Below are 13675 nucleotides of genomic sequence, written 5' to 3'. Positions count from 1 at the left end.
CTCATTTAAAAGGGTAATAAAGTAAAACCCTATTTTAAAAGTTAAATACTACCTCCCCAATAAACCTGAAAGCATTTTAAATGTAAAGTAACTATAATTTATTATATATTTTAATTAACTATTGAATTGAAACTGAAAACAAAACATAATACATAAACACTAAATATCGCAATATTTTAGTATATAACATTGTAAATTTCACTATTACTGACAAAGATACAAAACAATATACTTGCCCTGGATATTCTGTGCAATGATATTTTATCAGTGACAATATTTTGAGTACAATATTATGGTCAAATTATATTTTGGAGTTGATACTCGGGAACATTTCGACAGGGAAGTGGTCACCACAAAGTTAAGGATGTGTTGAGCGTGTGGACCTGCCAGCTGGTGTTTTTGTGGGTAATTAAAAAGGATGGTATCTATGGAATTGGCCATATGTGAAGCATTATGAACAACATTAGGTATATGGGCAGTATATGGAAAGGGGTATAATAGTAAATGAGCCTGCACCTCGGACACACCGATTGGAATGAACAAAGAAATGGTAGTCAAGTTGAGCTGAAACTGAACATCCAGTGCTGAGAATTCCCAGCATTTTCTATCAAGTTGTATGAGCTGGAAATGTGTAGCTTGTTCTTACTGGGGAGAATCATTGAGCTCTTATTTGTGAAAAGGAGAATGGACTGGTAACGAATACAAATACAAAGTGTGCTACTTGGAATTAAACACAGGTCTGTGCATAGTGTGCTCTGGCACAATTACTGGCGTGGAGTAAAACGTATTTGGTTGGTGTTAGTGAGATAAAACCTTCAAGGATTGGTTGATTACAGTGTTTAAAGTGACCGTGTATTCAGCATATTGATCAACAAGAGTTTACCTGTGGGAAGCAGATACATTAAATTGTTGCACAAAGACACCACCAAGCTAGTTTTATATCTTTACTGCACTTTCTGTAGGGGATCGCAAAGCATATTGAGATATAGTTTATTTTTTATGTGTGTATTGTCTTCCCCTCCCTTATGCTCCACACCAGGCGTTGGTCTGCGCAGGGGTGTATTGTAAGCAAGGCCAATGATGAAGCATGTCACAACTTTGTGAGTGAGGGCAGTATTTTTTTACAGAGCATGTGCCGCTTTTCAACACTGCTCGCTGCTCCTCCTGATGTGTTAGTGCTAAATGATTGGGGAGGCTGGAGTAGAGAGATTTGCCTCTCACCCCTTCATAGTGTGTGAAACTACTTAATAGAAAGACAAATACAGGGAAGTGATGGGGACATATTTGAACCACCGGATTAAAAAAATGTAATATACTAAGGAGTGGTTGGATTTAGGATCTCCGTGGCCCCTTATAATCCATGAGGTCACCTGGTTTATGCTAGAATTTCTGCAGAAGGAATTAACATATAGCTCTTTCAGCCCTCTTGCCTTGGAAGATACATAGAAGTTTTGGAAGCTACATAAGAGTTATTCTCCTCGGGGGGACCACCTAAAGTAATGGAACTTGACAAAGGGCCCCATGCTCTTTAAGTTCCTGCCCCACATTGTCTACATGATCGCAGAGACTCCTGTGGAGCTGTGACTGGGAGTGGGGAATGGGACTCAAATCCCTGCAAAATATTGCGTTAAACTGATGGCACACTCTTGTATTATGATGACATATGTGTTGTGCATGCTCCTATAAACAACTTGCTTGTATACTCCTCAAACTACACAGCGGGACGTATTTTCATTCAGAGCGTAGACTCCCCCAATACTGCAGAGATGGAGAATGAGGTAGACTCCTTCAAAACAGCACAGTCATAGCTGGCACTATGAAACTAGCTTCTGCTGTTTGCTGTGCGGATTAACCCCCACAACAGTGGTGACAAGCAGTTGAGGTCATACACCAGAATGGGTTTGGATCAATAATGGGCAATGATGTAAAAGGAGAATGGACCTTGACTGGACCATGTTATGGAAAGAGCATGGTCAGGATATGGGAATAACTTTTAGTGGCAGATCTGAAGCCAGAAGTGGGGAAGGTCTTGTGGCACTTATGTATTTGATGGATGATGCATTTTCACCTATTGAGCTATTTAATAACATCAACCATTGTTTTATTGGAGTCTGAATATGTAGAGATTGAGTAAGTGCTGTCTATTTTATATAAGGGCACGCACAGCAACATATTACATGGAAATGAGATATTTAGTGGCTGTTCCTTGGAATAAACTGTATCAGCATCTTTAAGGCAATGCAATAAATAGAGATACATTACTAAACTGTCACATCTTAGAGCTAGGAGTTTGAACCACTTATCAGTGATGAGCAAAAAGTTAGAGATAAGATATTTTCTCTTGGGGTAGATATTATTTTTCAGATGCTTAATTCAGACTTGATTAACAGTTCTTTGCAGTAGAAAGGGTTTGCATGACAAAATGCTTTTATTCTCTCTTGTAATTTTTAGCTCTGATTATCATACCTCCTGGGCTTTTCTGATACCCAACGCCTGTGTACCTAACAGGATTAAAAACTGCTTGTCAAATTTGTTTAATTCTGAGTTTTGACCAACCGGTGCCTGCTATATGTAATAACATGCACAACTCTGTACAAGTACATGTGTCACAATGTACTCATGACTGTACTAACTACTCCTTCACTGATGTACAAGCTCATCCTTCCACTTTTTTACACTGATCAATGTAGCCTGGAATTTTCTTCGCTTGTGCTTGGCAAATATATACTGCAGTACCCTACCCCATATTTTTTAGCATCAGGCCACACACAGTTTTAGCTGTTGATGCAAGTACTTGTGATTAATAAATGGGCCATGGCATTTCATGGATGGTAAAACTGTGCCATTGACTTTATATTATAACTTTGGTAATGTGACAAAGTAGTTTCTTACTGCACACACCATTACTGTAGATCTATCTGCAGCAGCTTCTCTAGGCATGGGAGCATGGGAGGGGCTTCATACCGAAGACTCATAACGCCCTATCTGCACTCGCCCCGTCCCCTCAAACAGACATAGGTTCTCCCTGCGTTACTCTCCACAGACCTATTCATACAATGGCATGCTGGCCTTGTCAATGCTTATTCTTTGATTTCTAGGTGCCCTCTTTTTCATTTTAGGCATATTTGCCTCAACACTGGTTAGGAGACATATGCAAAAAGGCACAAGCAGCTGCAGTAGCTGAACAAGGCGCCTACTCCATGTCCTGTCTGAGAACCTACTGTTGGGTCGTTGCCTGCACTCTGAGTGTCTGTTGTACTTAAAGTTCTCAAATGCAGAGTCCCATCCATTCAGAGGAAAGGAGACATTAAACTTCAAACTGTAAAGAAGACATGGGGGACCATGGAATAGAACACAACACATCTTCCATCAGTGAGAAAGGGACCTGCCATACCCAATGGCCCTCCTTCCTATGTGGAGGTCATCCTCACAGGACAAATGGAAAAAAGGCTAATGATCCATTGGAAGATAAAAGCAAATTACCAATTCCTAAGTCCCCGATCACACTATATATAATGATTTATTCAAATTATAGATTAGTTCAGGATATATATCACCCAGGAGAAGAATGCCTTTTGGAGATTACACCTTTCTAACCTCCTCAGACACAAGTGCAGTATTGGGTCAAGTCCACCTCCATTTTGAGGTGCCAGTCAACCATTTATATGGAGAATTGAGGTCTTTCATGTGTGGTGCACTTTGAAAGAATAAGGGCCTGATTTAGAGTTCGGTGGGTGGGTTACTCCATCATAAATATGACAGATATTCTGTCCGCTGTAATCCCCATTGTCTATATTGCACACTTAGTACGGTTAACGTGATATCTGTAACTTTTGTGGTGGAGTAACTTGTCCATCAAATCAGGCCCTAAATTGCAACTCACTCTGGCATTCATCTGGCATGTACCTGGCTTGCACCAGAAGATACAGCCACTGGCCTGCTGTGTAGACCCATCTTTTGAGTTCCACACTGGTCAATGTGGGGGTGGGGATAGACTGAAACAGGGAGTCAAGCAAGTCATTTTTGAGGGGCTAGCTACATGTTAAGTCCCATGGTTAAAAAATCCATGCTGCTCTTCCTCCTTCTATCCAGTGGTCAACTTGTGCTGACCTTCTTTGTAGAAGGTAGGGGAGAGGCAAGAGGCTAGCAAGTTACTGAGAGAGAGAGACTATTGTGTCTCTGTGAACCATTCCAGTCTGTTCAAAGAGCCTGTGGTGCTCTACTACCAAACCAAGGCTTCCTCTTCAAGGACAATGATGCAAATGTCATGATAACTACAGAAAGAAAATATATCAGTTCAATGATCATTCATTGAGAGAATCTAATATCTATTGCATCATGAAAATCTATATTTACCAGTTGTAGTATGATTTCAATTGGTATTCCTTCACCTTGAGTAAGGAGAGGGCAAAGCTAAAACTACTGTTGTCCTGGCACCTAATAGACAGATCTTCAAGGGTCATGAGCTTCGGTTGTTCTATGCCGAGGCAGCAAAGCTGAAGTCTGTGGACATAAAAAAGGAACTCTAAGATACTGATTTGCTCTACAGTGGGGAAAGTCAATGGAGCCCCCAATCAGATCACGGTGAACCAAAATGCCATAAACCTAAATCACCTGAATTGTCCTGTATTTCAAGCTCCATCAAAACAAAAACTATTTCAAAGTTTGAAGGTTTGATATGTAAGTGGCAGTAAACTATCTTTTGCAGCCCTACTGACACAAAAGAGCGTGAAAAGTGTATCTTGTTGGTACCTGCTTCCTTTGAAAGACCACATTTGCATGATGGGCCACGGATGTGAACGGAAGCGGGGAATCACAAATGTAAGGGCCGCCTTCCTAAACAAACTTTAAAAAAAGGCCCCACCTCATTCAAAGAACTTAAGACAAAAATACACAAATTGTGGTGGTTGTCCTTGAAGATCTAACTTGCTGTGACGATTTGTGTTGAAGGCTAAATCTTTGATGAGATCCACCAAATCAATGGAATCTTTTGGATCTCCTTGAAAGATTTGAAAGTACCCACAGATTGACTTTAAATTATTCTGCCCAGTCCTACCTTCAACAAATTAGGTGCTTCAGTAGTACTAGGCTGTCCCGATGCCTTTCTCCAGCTGTGCAAAGTTTTGTTGGTTTTGAACTCGAGCCCTGGGTCAGCACATCCTTTTCCACTGACAAAAGCCCTTCGTACAGGAGGAGGTACTTCAATAGGAACATAGCAGTAAGATGAGGTGAGAATGATTTATCAAATTCAATAGACAAAGTACTCAGAGAGGAACAATATAATTCAAAATAAAGAAAAATGCAAAAAACTGATTAGTTAAATAAATCCTTATCTGCTAACTCCATCAGTCCACTCTCTAGAGTAATAAGAAACACCCTGAAATTGTCTCATTCTTGATATGTAGGACTGTACAAAATATCAGTGACAATGACATAGCCACCTTGTCCTTTTAATGATAATGTCCAATGTTTTACACAGATTCTTCAAATTGCACGAGCGGAAATGCGAGCCCATTGCCATGACGGTACCACGGAAGGTGAGCTATATGTGAAGGCGGTTGGAGAAGACTAAGGCTAATTTGATGTCACCAAAGTTATGGGAAGTTGTTGCCTTATACCATTATGTGAATGTTAACCCTGATTTCTATATCTTACACTGGTTTAGAACTGGGCTATCAGTAATGCTGTAAATGAACACTGTCCATGAGACTTGACTTTCAGAGCAATAAACAGACGATTCAATGTGTATAAGTAACATTGTTTTAGAACTTTAATTGAACAAGTCATATTGCCCTTTTAATAGTGAGCTTCAGGCAGAGCAGACTCATTTCTGATATTTTTAATGTATTTGCTTTAGTCCTGCAAGTAACCATGATGCATGTGCCGTGAAGTTAAGAACAGAGACAGGCTGGCCTATTGGAAGATCTGATGGATTCAGTAGCGGGTGGCAGAGAATGAGGGTGGAGGGCAGGGGGAGGGGTGGTGGTGATGGTTGGGGACACAAAAAAGAAACATACCTGTTCCACCGGCCGCGTCTCTCCTCCGCTTCTCGAGTCCCAGAACCAGGAAGCACCCAGGCGCCCCATAGCCAATCACAACGCTGCAATGTAGCGTTATGATTTGGCAGTGGCGTAACGAAACCTGAGGGGGCCCCCCTGCAAAGCACAATGAGGGCCCCCCCCCCAGCGGCCTGGCCCACCACCTACCACTTTGCCCCACCGTCAAAAACAAGCAGTCACCTAAAGCCGTATTTTCAGCACTTATCTATGCATACTTCAAACAGCAAATATAAATAGAATGCACTTTAATTGTGTTCTAGGGCTGCCTGAATGATGAGATCCATGGCTGATAATTAAAGGGAACAAAGACAGAAAAGTCACATTACAAATGAATACATACTTTTTTATTTATAAACCTATTTAGTGCCAAGACGAGGTATTTCCAGGCTCTTTAAACACATAGCTGGCAATTTTCTTTTGGCAACCCTACTTTATATTCCTTTTCATGAAATGCATTTGACACTACAGTAGTAAATGTAAATTTCAAATGCAAGGAATAGGCAGAGTGGGGGCCCAGGGGGTACTGGAACCAGAAAAAAACTAAGCCTCTGTAACCAGTTAACAAAGGTATGTTGACTGTGCACCTCACAAAGAGCATACAGCTGACTGTTGTGGTGCACTGTAGCACCCAACAAGACTTTTCAATAATGTACACCACACGCCGACATGTAATAGCGCTCACTGGGTTGAGCTTATATAGCACATAGCTCAGAAATACCATACTGTCTGGCTAGTTTAGAGATGACCCCAACAACAGTTAATTATTAACTCAATATACATTAAAATCGAATATTTCCTGCCACCCAAGAAATTCTTATCGTTTTGGGGCCTGAAACAGTCCGAACTGTCACACTTGTAAGAGTGGGAATGCTAGTACTTGTGCTGTCACTATCATTGGCTGCGCTGGCAGGGGCAATGTGTGGTGCAAGGTGCAGTGTCCTCCTGATGACAGCCCTGGCACTTATTTTTCTGCAAATTAAGCACTGCTCCAAACCTGGTAGTGGGCAAAGCACTGGGTCAACGCCGTGCCCTTCTCCGGGGTCTTTGCAATAAGTCCCGGCAGCACCAGCACCGGTATCCTAGAAGTAGGCATTACAGGTAGCCCATTCCCTAGATCCGCCATCTTAAGAAGGCACAGAAGGCGGAGCTTCCTTCATCATGATACACATGCTTGCACTGGCTGGCAATGTGAGGATTCCCCATTCTCCTCGCGGGTAGCCCCCGCTAGTGGTAAGGACCCCACAGGGACTCGCATACGAAGTGGCCTAGATACCTGGTGAGAGAAACCACCAGGGGAGTTCAGGTTATGGGCTGATCCAACTAATCTGAAGGCAGGGTGTTTGGAAGACCTTTTAGGGTTTTGTGGGAGCGTTTGTGTCTCTATGTGACCCCTGACCATATCCGAAGCTCTGGGTGATCGCCCCAATGTGTTTGTCCCTGTGGGAGCGCCCTGTACCTCCCTTAATACATGAGTATTTAGCACTTTGCTTTGGCATCCATAGTGGGAGAGAAGGGGGGAGACACTAGTGCAGTGGCAGGGTTCTTCAGTTCCTGGATGGCTAAAACTCCAAGTCCTAGTTTCGTTGTACGGAGGTACTGTACAAGGGAAGACTTGCACTGCACACACCCTTGCTCTGGACTTTTACCAACCTCCTCCTCATTCACCACCAAAGTATCTAGCTCCTAGGCATGTGGCGACAGTGCGTTACACCCTGATCTAAGGCCATCATTGTATGAGGTGGGGGTGAGGCTGCAGAGACTACCGAGGGAATGGAGGACTTAAGGGGGTGAATTCTTTTTTAAAGCAAGTGGGGCTACAGGGATAAAGGGTTTAAGGAGATGGGGATTTAAAGGGGTAGAAAGAATAGGCGTGCAGGGGCTCGGGAGGGAGAAGCTGCGGATGGCTTCATTCCCACCCCACCCACCCACTGAGACTCCTCGCCACCACAGACCACTCCTGCCTCGGCTCAGACAGACTCACCTGAGGCCTGGCCTGCAGCTTCAGTGGCAGGCGCAAGCGGGCAGCTGAAGAGAGCAAAGGCAAGGCTAGCCAGGAAGGGCCAATAATAATAATTAAATTATGGCTGGTGGCACCGCACGGTGACGGCCTTTCTCAGTAGTCGGGCTGGGTCCTGGGATGCCTCACCTCACTCGTCACGTGCACTTTTAATTGCGCTGCTGCGCAATGCGCATGACTGTATGGCATTGGTCACCAGCCCCACCCTATGCCCCACCCAGAAGACGCGCAGACACGGTGGCATCTGTATAGCTGCCAAGGTTTCAGATTGCCATGTGTGATATTTTCATAATTTCAGTGTAATTATGAGTGACATTCAACAACTATGAGTGACACTTTCTCGCAAGCAAAATCAAGCAATGAAGGCAAGGGAAACAAAATATCAGAACCCACGCGCTCCTAATGAAGTAAATTAAATGAGTGGCACAACTTTGCAGACAGACTGCTGAGTTTGGTGTGCCCTCGATCTCTGTATGACTCGGAGCACTGCACGCATCAGGTCTTGGCCCCATGTGCAGAAGCCCTCAAACAGTCCAGCATTTATTGCACTGCCCCTTTTGGCTGCAGGTTTTCTATGTATAAAAGACTGCAGGTTCATTCTGTGTGTATCCGTGGGCACCAGAGTGTGCAGCTGTGTGATGCTGTTTGCGTGCAGGTGGCTTGCATCTGTGTGCACAGTGTAGTTGTGCACGATGCTATGTGCATGCAGGAGGCTAGCGTCTGTGTGCACAGTGTAGCTGTGCACTATGCTGTATGGATGCAGTAGGCTAGCGTCTGTGTGCACAGTGTAGCTGTGCGCTATGCTGTATGGATGCAGGAGGCTTGCGGCTGTGTACACACTCTAGCTGTGCACGGTGCCATGTGCATGCAGGAGGCTTGCGTCTGTGTGCAGAGTGAACTGTGCGCTATGCTGTATTGGTGCAAGAGGCTTGCGTTTGTGTGCACAGTGTAGCTGTGCATGTTGCTGTGTGCATGCAGGAGGCTTGCGTCTGTGTGCACAGTGAACTGTGTGCTATGATGTATGGGTGCAGGTGGCTTGCGTCTGTGTGTACGGTATAACCAGTGTTAGAAGTGGGGGGGGACGGAAGGGCACGGCGTGCCCCTACTTTTAAAAATTATGCTAGTCCGTTCCCCTACTTCTTGATTTAAAAAAAGCGTCCCGGGACTGCCCTAATTCAGGCCCGGTTCTAGTAAAGGCTTGAAGGAAGGCGCGAAACGCCATGGGGCTCAAAATGCTTCAAAGCCCCCCACCTCCCCCCCCCCACCCCACATCCCCCGTCGTGTGTGTGCGCCGGGGCGCGCACACACAGACAGTTTTTGAGATTATCGCAGCCGTACCTGAGTACTTCACAGGTCTTTAAAAGACCATTTTCATGTTAACGAGGCTTTGTTTATTTTTCCACCCCTTCATCTCCACCAGGGGCATGGCGAAAGGCGACAAATCCTTCCTTTGGCCGCGGTAACCTTTGCCTACTGTCCTGCTGCGTGGATATTCTTTTTCTACGCAGCGCAGGAGAAAAGAAGTTTGTTTATTTTGATTCACCTTTCCCAACCCCTGCAGCTGCTCATCACTTCAGGCTGCGACACTAAGATTGACTAATGGAATAGGTAGGAGAATGTGTCACTATTTGTTTTTCTTTTTAAATTCTGCACAGGCGCAGCAGGAGTGGACATGTACTTTGTGTGTGCTTCATTTAATCCGTTTTTATCATTATCATGGCTGATGCAGGACAACAATAGGACAATAAAAAAATGCCCAGATAACGCTGGGGATTAATGATCCTGCTGGAGAGCAATCATTTCTCTGTTAGTAGTTAAGTGCAGATGAACTGTATTTTATGTGGAAGCTCAGTGGGTTACTGTCATTGTGACAGAGATCCTTGTGTTACTTGCAGTTCAGAAGTTACAATCCTAACATAGGACAGTGACCAATGACCTGTCATCAAAGAGCTGTATGCAAACCTGAATGATATAGTTAGAACTTCGCATTTTTTGTTTTGTGATATAGTTAGAACTTCCCCAGTCTTTCATTATTCTAATGTTGCTAAAATGAGTATCTTTGGGCAGATATACATTTTTATCAGTAAAGCCAACCCCTAACCACTGGAGTACTCTTTAAATCCTGAGTTTGTGCTTCTCCAGACCAAACCCTCTTAAAATACCTGCCCACCAGTATGGAGGACATGTGATTCATACACCTTGTAATCCTCATTGGTTTATGTGACATTCCCTGTAGGCTGATTTACATACTTGTATGATTCGTTGTCTCTGTATAATGTGTGCGTGATGTAAAGTACTGACACACACTACACTGATATGAGTAGCGCTACACAACAAATGAAATGCATATGAGAGAGGGGCTACATAAAGATGAGGGGCACTGTTGGAGAGTGGCAGTGAGGGAATCCGAGGAGGAGGTAGTGGGAGTGGCTATGGAGCGATGAGGGGCACTGTTGGAGGGTGACAGTGAGGGAATCCGAGGAAGAGGTCATCGGGGGGAGGGGGGAGCTAGGGAGAGATGAGGGGCACTGCTGGAGGATGGTAGTGAGGGATTCTGAGGAGAAGGTCATGAGGGGGAGGGGCTACAGCGAAATGAGGGGCACTGGTGGAGGGTGGCAGTGAGGGAATCCGAGGAGGAGGTAATGAGGGGGAGGGGCTATGGGGAGATGAGGAGCACTTGTGGCGTATGGCAGTGATTATGGGTGTGGCGCCAAAAAAGACTTTCGCATCAGCGCTAAAGCCGGCCTTGTCATGGCCTTTCTGTTTTTGTTTATTTAATTAGCAGTCGGGTCATAAGGGCTACTGTGGAACATACTTTAAAGTGTGTGCTAATTATATTTACTGCTATATTCAATGTTTTAAATTTGAAGGTGATTTTACTAATGTTTTTACTGGGAAAAATGAAAGTGGAGCCCGATGGTGCCTGATATGGGGCTGGGGCCCAAGGTCAGCTGTGAGATAAGGTGCACTGGAGAAAAGTAGTGGATAATCAAGCCTGTAAGGGAGTGTGTTGCGGAGTCTGGGGTCAGGTGGAGGTAGCAATGAAGAGGGATCCTCCATGAAGGCTCGAACAGAGGGAGCCCAAGTAGTGTCACTTGCCTGATACTACCACCTCAGAAACCTCCTCTTCCAATCAAAGGAAAATTACAAAGAAAAAACAGTTTTTGAGAGTGATAATATTTAGAAAGAGATTTGGAAAAGAGTGCGATTTACTGGGCCTTGTAAGACTAAGAAGAGATAAAGGAGGGCCCGGAGGATTTGCAGTCTGGGTGTTGCTACTCCCAAGATAATTTTGAAAAAAAAACTATAGGGTCAAATACTGCATTTTATTTTCAACACCCCATTTTTACACAAATTCTCTCAAAAGCCATTACTGTGCCAAGACAACATCCCCAGGAGTTGACCACATTTTTTTTCAAGATGCACAATATGTTCCTCCCATAAGTAAATATTTACCTCCACTTTGCCAAGGCCTGTGTTTTGTCCTGCTTGCTCACATGTTATCTCACTCAGGCTCACTACCCCCATTATTCATTCTCATTCACTTTCCCTTTTACTCAAAATTGCTCACTTGCACTCACTCTTCAACATTCGGTATCACATTCTCACTCACTCAGTCTCACCACTTTTTCCTACTCTGATTACCTCATTCTAACTTACAGTTTCACTTACTCTACGTGACTCCTTCTCACTCACTTTCATCGACATACACTCTTTCCCTCATGCTCAGTTACATTCAGGCACTCAATCATTCACACCCACATTTACTTACTCGCACTCATTCTTCTTTGCAGGACACTTGAATACATATGTGCTATTCTATGTTTGAGCAGCTAGCTGGCTGACATGAATAAGAATTATTTATTTATTTATCTCACTTGTAAAGCGCACTCTCACCTAACAGGCATCCTGGCGCTGACAATCAAGAGTGCACAATTTGTGGATAAGAAGGAGCCCTTGTGGGTTTCCGTGAGTCAGATCAGATTCTCTTGAAGAGTTCCTTTGTCTCTGAGCCCTGCTTAACACATGTGTACAGGAGGAGCCTTATATTCATGTCCTCAATGTTTGAGACAAAAAATACTCATTGATTTCTGAACGAGAGTAAAAGCGTTAAGGTAACATGTCGTTCCTGCTTATATTTTGCATGCTTTACATAATCCTGCATTCCCTATGAGTATTTGCTTTTCCCAGAATGTTGTAACTTTTTTTCAGGCACTGCATAATTTGAAATGAGTCACATCCAGGTGCTTATAATGGGGCAGAATTGGGTTGTAGCTGAAGAGAGTGCGAGTTTCACTCAGTGGGGCAGAAGGGTGTTCGGTGGGGATAGGATGTGGCATTATGGCCAGAGCTACCAAATTTGGAACTGGGGAACCTGGTTCAGCCTTCATGCCTTGTCCATCAGACCACTCCTGAGGGAGCACCCATGATAGACTTTAGAATGCCCCACTAGACCTTAGAAGCCCTGGTCTCTTAGCACCAGCAGGTGAACCCTACCGGTGGCCAGTTGGGTAAACTTGAAGCCCTGTCCACCACAATTCATACCCAGGTTCACCACCAGTCTTGCAGGCAGGTCTACAAAGCAGCACACCCTAGAGCAGCAGTGGCTTTGTCACGCAGTAGTTTTCCTGCAATAATAAAAGTCTCCCACACAACCCCCACGGTTTTTGACGCATTCATAGATTTACAAGGGCTTGTAATCCTGGGAATGCGGCAAAATCTTGCGCTGCCCCAGAGGAGGCATAACTAGGAGAAATATCTTTATTTCTCCTTGCTTTTTCCTCTTTCAAACTGTGCTTTATTCTGCAGCCCACATAGAAAGATGAAAAAGCCTCTCAAGATTGTTTTTGTACAGGAAGGTGCCCCTTCCTGCACAAAAACAATCCTGCATGCAAAGGAGGCACCCTGGCACCAATGGGCAAGTGTGCCTGCGTTGAAGCTAGGCTGTTGAAATGGCACCAGTGCAGGGGGAAAAGACCGGAATGCACCATATTGGATAAATACGGCACATTCTCGCCCTTTCCCTGAGACGCAGGGCAGCGCAGCAAAGTAACTTGCTGTGCTGCCCTGCGCCACCATTCCCATAAATATGTCCCTAAGCTCACAAATAGTAAATTGACCACACTAATTATCTGTGTAAGAGCATGTATTGATAAACACAATGAGCCACTGACCTTTTTCTTGGACCTTGTTGAGTTGCCAAGCACAGCAGCAGATCTAATCTTAGATACCTTATTTGCTTGCTTAGAGAGACACGGTTTTACTGATGAGTATTTAAAAAGTCATTTGGTTCAGCTTGTAACAGATGGTGCTTCCAATATGATAGGTACGAAATCCGGTGTGGCACCTCTTCTGAAACTGAAATATCCACAGTTGAGTGTGTGGCACTGTGCTAACCACAAGCTGGAGCTTGCTGTGGGTGATGTTTGTAAAGAAGTCGCAGGCATTAATCAGCTCAAATTTCTTTTTGATAAACTATATACCACCTACCATGGCTCTCCGAAAAATCAGAGAGAGCTTGGGGAATGTGCTCTGGAGGTAGAAGTAAGACTTCTGGCAATTGGAAAGGTGCTAGATGTACGTTGGGTGTCCTCAAGTG

The 13675-nt window shown here is 44.2% G+C and overlaps 1 protein-coding gene across 3 annotated transcripts in view; it reads left to right on the top strand.

Moving 5' to 3' along the window:
• Positions 1-13675, top strand: part of CORO6 (coronin 6) — a 328718-nt gene that overhangs the window by 280585 nt on the left and 34458 nt on the right. For all 3 annotated transcript variants that reach the window (XM_085649228.1, XM_085649230.1, XM_085649229.1), the window contains exon 9: positions 5480-5537. In XM_085649228.1, the coding sequence (XP_085505354.1) occupies positions 5480-5537 (58 nt within the window). The remainder of the gene's footprint in view (positions 1-5479; positions 5538-13675) is intronic.

The sequence above is a fragment of the Triturus cristatus genome, chromosome 3_2 (assembly GCF_964204655.1).
Source record: "Triturus cristatus chromosome 3_2, aTriCri1.1, whole genome shotgun sequence".
Taxonomy (NCBI): Eukaryota; Metazoa; Chordata; class Amphibia; order Caudata; family Salamandridae; genus Triturus; species Triturus cristatus.
This window is presented reverse-complemented; position numbering and strand designations above follow the sequence as displayed.